The sequence below is a fragment of the Sinocyclocheilus grahami genome, unplaced genomic scaffold (assembly GCF_001515645.1).
Source record: "Sinocyclocheilus grahami isolate Dianchi unplaced genomic scaffold, SAMN03320097.WGS_v1.1 scaffold1189.1, whole genome shotgun sequence".
NCBI lineage: Eukaryota > Metazoa > Chordata > Actinopteri > Cypriniformes > Cyprinidae > Sinocyclocheilus > Sinocyclocheilus grahami.
The window spans coordinates 14,331-20,501 of NW_015506368.1; the positions used below are offsets into that span (position 1 = coordinate 14,331).

At 36.8% G+C, this 6,171-nt stretch overlaps 1 protein-coding gene across 1 annotated transcript in view; it reads right to left on the bottom strand.

Moving 5' to 3' along the window:
- The window catches only part of LOC107567798 (dedicator of cytokinesis protein 1-like), a 16,298-nt gene extending 11,184 nt beyond the window's left edge, over positions 1–5,114 (bottom strand). The window contains exons 1-4 of the mRNA XM_016253564.1: positions 5,109–5,114; positions 4,715–4,770; positions 2,902–2,998; positions 802–950 (exon numbers count right to left, since the gene is read on the bottom strand). Of these exons, the coding sequence (XP_016109050.1) occupies positions 802–950; positions 2,902–2,998; positions 4,715–4,770; positions 5,109–5,114 (308 nt within the window). The remainder of the gene's footprint in view (positions 1–801; positions 951–2,901; positions 2,999–4,714; positions 4,771–5,108) is intronic.
- Between the last annotated feature and the right edge of the window lie 1,057 nt (positions 5,115–6,171).

Sequence of the window (6,171 nt, forward strand, 5' to 3'; positions counted from 1 at the left end):
AGACTTTTTGCTGAACAAAGGCTGTTTGCTTGAGGCTCTGTTTTACAGGTAATAATGTTGTAAATAATGTTCAGTTTCTAGCACATACCAACCGTTTCGCTTCGTAAGATCTCAGTATATCATCAGGAGCCACAGGTATTCATTTTGTGTTCCTTGATATGCTTTTTTTGACTCTCAAAGTGCCAGTAGCTGTTGACTTGCATTTTATGAACCACCAAGGACCACAGTTCCAGCTAAAAATCTTCTTTAGTCACCTACATCTTGGATGGCCTGAAGGTGAGTTAATTAACAGCAAATTTTCATTTTTCTGTAAACTATCGCTTTAATTTTTTGTTTGTTTGTTTTCTGAAGATTTTCTGAAAATGCCTGCACATGCAAAAATGCACCACCACGTGTTGTGGAGTGTTCTGGGCATATAGAACTTACTGGTCCTTCAATGCAAGTCTACTTGTTTTTTTGGTTTGCCAGGTGAGAATCATCTAATAGCACCACCATTTAATACTTAGGGTTAAGGAATTAAACTTTTAACTCCAAGTATGAACAACAGCACACACCGCTGATTAATAACGAGTCTTTTCTTCCCCAAATGAAAGCGGATAAATTGCTGAAAATCTTTCACAAACAGACCCTGAATAAAAATGAAGAGCAATAAACGCTCTCATTAAAAGTCAGATTTTATGTAACGGACTGCAGTCGTGACTTCCAGCTCACGCTCTCCCTGTTCCAACACGACCCGATCAGCACGAATCAGCAGCTTGTGTGTGTGTGTGTGTGTGTGTGTGTGTGTGTGTGTATTCATACTTGTTCCCGTAGTCCATCTTAGAGGTGACTTTCTGTTTGAGCTCGGACATCTCGTCCTGTGGGAGCGTGCCGGACAGGATCTGGGAGCGCCACTCAATCAAGTCATAGATCATGTCTCGGACCGTGTTGAACATCTCACGCTTGTCGCCCTGTTGGAAACAAAGTCTGGTTAAAACCCTGCAATGTGTGTTACTTAATTTGTCAAAGCGCATGGTGCTGCATAAAGGCACGATGCTCTTAATCACTGTAGACAAACAGCCCCGGAGTGTCATATTGCTTGCTTATGCAATTAAAAGGGTTTATAAACGGTCAATGAGACACTTCAAAAAGGTTTGAAAACTTACTTTAATTTTTAACTTGTATATCAATTCAGAGCTTTTCAACATGTGAAAAGGATCAGATTTATTAGTGTTTAGCAGATGAGTGTTTTTGCTCTGTGATGTCACTGCGATGTGTTGTCATCAAAACACTATGTCGTTAAGCTCATGTTGTCTATTTCCCTAATATATTAGTATGCAAAAAGCAGCGTCAGATGAGTGGGATGTCCAAATTTGTTGTATTCATAAAAAGTGGCCAAAAAATACCCGGATGACCTACTACATATGGCAAGATTTTGAAGTGTGCATCTGATGGACACTTTAGTATCAGTGATGGGAAAAGGTTTATAAATAGTGGAGATCTAATGCAACTGACAGGTCACATGACAAAACCAGCATGGCCGGATTGCATTCATACTACACATGCATATTTTATAGAATACACTTTTTTAATTGTGTGCGTGTATGTGCGTGTGTGCGCACCACATCAGCATACAAGAATATTTTCATGGTGAAAAACAGATTGATGTTCAATGTTTAATTGATTTATGCTTTGTGTTCAAGGAATAAATATTTAGTAAAAAAAATAATAATTATAAAATAAATAAATAAAAAGACAAAATTTACATTAAATAAAAAATTCAAAAGAAAAAATACAAATATAAGATAAAATAAAATAAGATGAGAAATAAAGATAAAATGAACATAAAATATACTGTGTTTTTAAGCGCTGCATTGCATTGCGCCGCGTAAACATAAAACCATGTCTGCATTTGTGATCAGACAAAAGACAAACAACAAGTGCTACTCTACACTGCCCAAAAAACTCACATTTGAATCGTCAGTGGCAAAATCTTTAAATATAAAAAATGCACTTACAGTCTGTGAGTCAGAACAGCCGGCACTGTAGCCTACTCTACCAGGATCAGGAAACAGTCCTCCATAAAATGTGCTGCACACATCTGAATATTTGGGATGAACTGTTCTGGAACAGTGCTGTAAATACAACTTAACCACTGATTTCTAGTCGTGTTCTTTTGGAAGGCCAAACAAAGTAGTTTTGCTTTCACAACGAAACACACGGCGGGTAAGAGTGAGCGGAGGCCGGCGGACTTGAGAACGGCGCGGCTGGCAGAATCGTCGAAGGAGCGTCCGGCGGGCTTGCGACAACCACATGTGATGACCCCGGGCTGGACTCCGCTTCGTCCACGGTGAAAGCCCACATGTGACGACCCCGGGCTGGACTCCGCTTCGTCCACGGTGAAAGCCACTCCGGCGATCCACAGCGCAAATTTGATGTATGTCCTCAGCGACCAGCACGGATCAGCTCTAGGCATGATGAAGCGGATATCGTGCTCTTTTGGAAGACCAAACAAAGTAGTTTCGCTTTCACAACGAATCACACAGCGTCTGCACGACATGGCAGCGGCGGCGGCAACAACAATACTACAGCGCGAATAAAAGCTATGCCTTCTTTCTTTGCGTGAACATTTGGGTGGCGTTATGCAAATCTTCCCACATTGTGACGTAGACATGTGGGGGCGTGTTTAAACGAGTCGTTTTAGGTAGGCGTGGTTGACTCTTAACTTTCATAAAGAATATCTCTTTGGATTTGAGACTTTAGTCTTTGCAACATTACAGATCTTATTTATGCACCAAGAGCTTGTAACACTCCAAAGAGAAAGGAAAAATGTAAATCGCATCATATGACCCCTTTATGTGTGCAGAGGAAGAATATGCAACTTTTGGGAGATACTAAAATTTGGAATAAACGCAAGCTTACCACATATAGGTCCCTCCATATTGCCGCCCATTCTCGCAGCGTAGTTGTGACGTCATGAACCAGCGGAAGCTCGGTAGGAATGACCGTCTCCTTTTGTCTAAAAGAACAGTGATAGAGTGCAAAACAGAAACAGCACAATAAGTGAAGGAGTTTTCCAAGAATATCGCTTGTGTGGGAAACAATAGGCTGTTTAACTGCATCTCACTGCATCCACGTCAGTAATTCCTGCTTACTACAGGCTCCTGAGGACCCCGAGTCATTCAGATCCTTTCATGCCAATGAAAACTAATTACCAGCATCAGTCATCAAAACAGTGCTTATGTAAACTGAGCTGGGCTTTGCTCACGATTCCAATTACTCTCACACACTTACACCAAACCAGCACTCACTCGTGTGTATTATATTCCTGAACCACGCTTGAAAACCTATTTCAGACTCCAAAATCTCCCATTAGGCCAGCAATGGGCTACTGGAGCGCTAACTTGTTTTAGTAAGACGTCTATAGGAAGTATATTGTGAGCTGTGCTCAGGCTGGACCAAAGCTGATATAATCAGCCCAATAACAGCAGTAACAGGATCTTCAGATGCAGCAAAGGAGTGTAAAGTTTAATGCGGATGTTCCAAAACATAGTGAGCTGCCTACATAGGGAACTGCCGTCAAAAACAGCATCCTAACCATAGTAGAGACTCATAAGGTCAGATAAGGAAATATTGGTGTTTAAAGGTCTGATAATGGTGAGATGTGACAGAAATGTTGGGGGAACATGGCGTCTGTGGGTCTTTACATGAATAGGGTACTAAATAAACTGCCAAACTCTTAAAAATAATGAAATATATGAGGAGATTTTTTTCTTAGCAAATGAGCCTTTATTCTTAGCAGATGATCACTAAAAGGTGGTACTTAATCTTCAGAAAATGTCAAGGATACATTTTATATTATATAAATATTAAATATGCAAAACATGTCAAACCTCATGTAAAATGAACATTAATTTCATTAGTTGCTAAAAATTAAAATGTTGTATTTGTTAGCAACATTAAACAAACAAACAAAAATAGACAATTATAAACAAAACAAAAAATAAAAATAAAATAACTAAATAAAAATTCACAAATACACAGGCTAATAAAATAAAACAATATTTAAAAAGAAAATTAATTAGAGAAGAACTTTTTGTCTTAACAAATGATCACCGAGAAGTGGTATGTAACCAAAAAATGTTAATAAATTAAATATTATACAAGTATATTTTTATGATGTCTGCCATTTTTGCATAATATATTATTTTAAAATCATTATTGCATGAATATCTAATTTGTAGCAACGATAAACAAAACAAAAATAAGGAAAAAATAATATAAAATACTGAAATAAAAAACAAACAAATAAAATAAAATGAAAAATATAAAAAAGCTAAATAAAAATATAAAAAATTATATAAAACTAATATAAAATAAAATATAAAAAATAAAATAAAACAAATAAAATAAAAAATAAAATATTCGCAAATACACAGGCTAATAAGCTAATGTCACAATACTCTAAATCTGCACTGCTCTTAACTAAACTACATCTAGGTCTGATGCTTTTGAGTACAGAATGAAACATAAGCAGATTTTTAGTCAACATTGTTCCCACCGAGTTCGTCACAACAAATCCTGGGATTGCCTTCTCTGTGAAGGATTTGCAATCTGGCTGAAACAAGTTGGTTTCATTAAAGAGCTTCAGTAATGTCTGCTAAGATGTTGCTAATGCTTTCTTTCCTATTCAGCAAGTTGCAATTTTTTTAGGAATATGAATGGACATACTGACCCGCTGCCATCAACTGTGGCCTCTTTCAGATGCATGTAGCAAGCCGGAAACACTCCCTGGACATACAGGAACACATCAGAAAACACGAAACAAAGGAAAAATTCCAGTTGAGGCCTGTTGAATGATTGTATTAAACAAGAAAGCTGACTGTACTCTGGAAGCGTTTCATACATCTTTAGTAAACAGACGGACGCTCCATGAGTCGAGTTTTACCGGTGTGTTCATCTTCCTGGACGCTGTTGATGGCGTTCACACAGTGTTTCTTAGCGACCCTGAATGGCCTGATGACCCCGTGATATAGAGAAAGCAGAGGACGAGCAGAGAGCGACAGATAGAGAGCGAGACCTGTGAGGGTTAATTACCGTCTCTATTTGAGTCTCTGTCAGGCTCTCACCTTCATTCTCACACACACGGTTTCTCTCGGCTGACTCAGAGTCTCTCTCAGAGAGAGAGAGAGAGAGAGAGAGAGAGAGAGAGAGAATGAGTGAGTGAGTAATTACACAACATTCTCAAAGCACAAAGCAGCCGTTTCTCTCTGTAATCTCTCTCCCTCCATTGGTTTCTCTGAATCTGAATTGAACACCTCTGCAGTACATCATGACAAAAACATTTCCGTGCACGTCCTTTCAGACAGCGAGTCTGAGAAACGTGTTGTGTGCCTGCAATCACACACATACTAACCAATAATTATAAGTTACTAAACTATACAAAAGAGAAAAAAGCTCAGATAAACACAAGCAAATAACTGCCACATGACATTTCAGACCTGAATGTTAATCAACAATTGTTGAGCTCGTAAGAAAAATATTACTATAGAACTTATTCATATTTTGAATTAGCCTATATTTTATGAATTGCATTTTAATTTTAATTTTAGCCATTAAAATTTTTGTTTTTGCAATTTTTATTAGATTTTATATACATTTCTTTTTGGTATAAAAGAAAAATCTATAATTTTGACCCATACAATGTACTTTTGGCTATTGCTACAAATATACCTGTGCAACTTAAGGGTGTGTATTTATTTTTAAGTTTTAGAACTTTTAGTATTAATTATTGTTGTTGTTGTCGTCGTTTCTTTTTTGTGTCTAATTTTATTATATTTCTAAATATTATTTCTAATGTTATTTATAATTTCCATTACACTACTACAGTTCAAAAGTTTTGGGGAGTGTAAGGTTTTTATTTATTTTATGTATTTATTTTTAAAGAAATGTTTGTGTTTGTACAGCAAATATGCATCTCTTTTTCAAATAAACTGTATTCAAATGTTTTTTTTTTCAAATAAATGTTTATTTGAACTTTCTATTCATCAAAGAATTCTGAAAATATATATATATATATCTACAAAAATATGAAGCAGCACAACTGTTTTCAACATTGATTAGAAATATTTCTTGAGCAGCAAATTAGCATATTAGATTGAATTCTGAAGGATCATGTGACACTGAAGACTG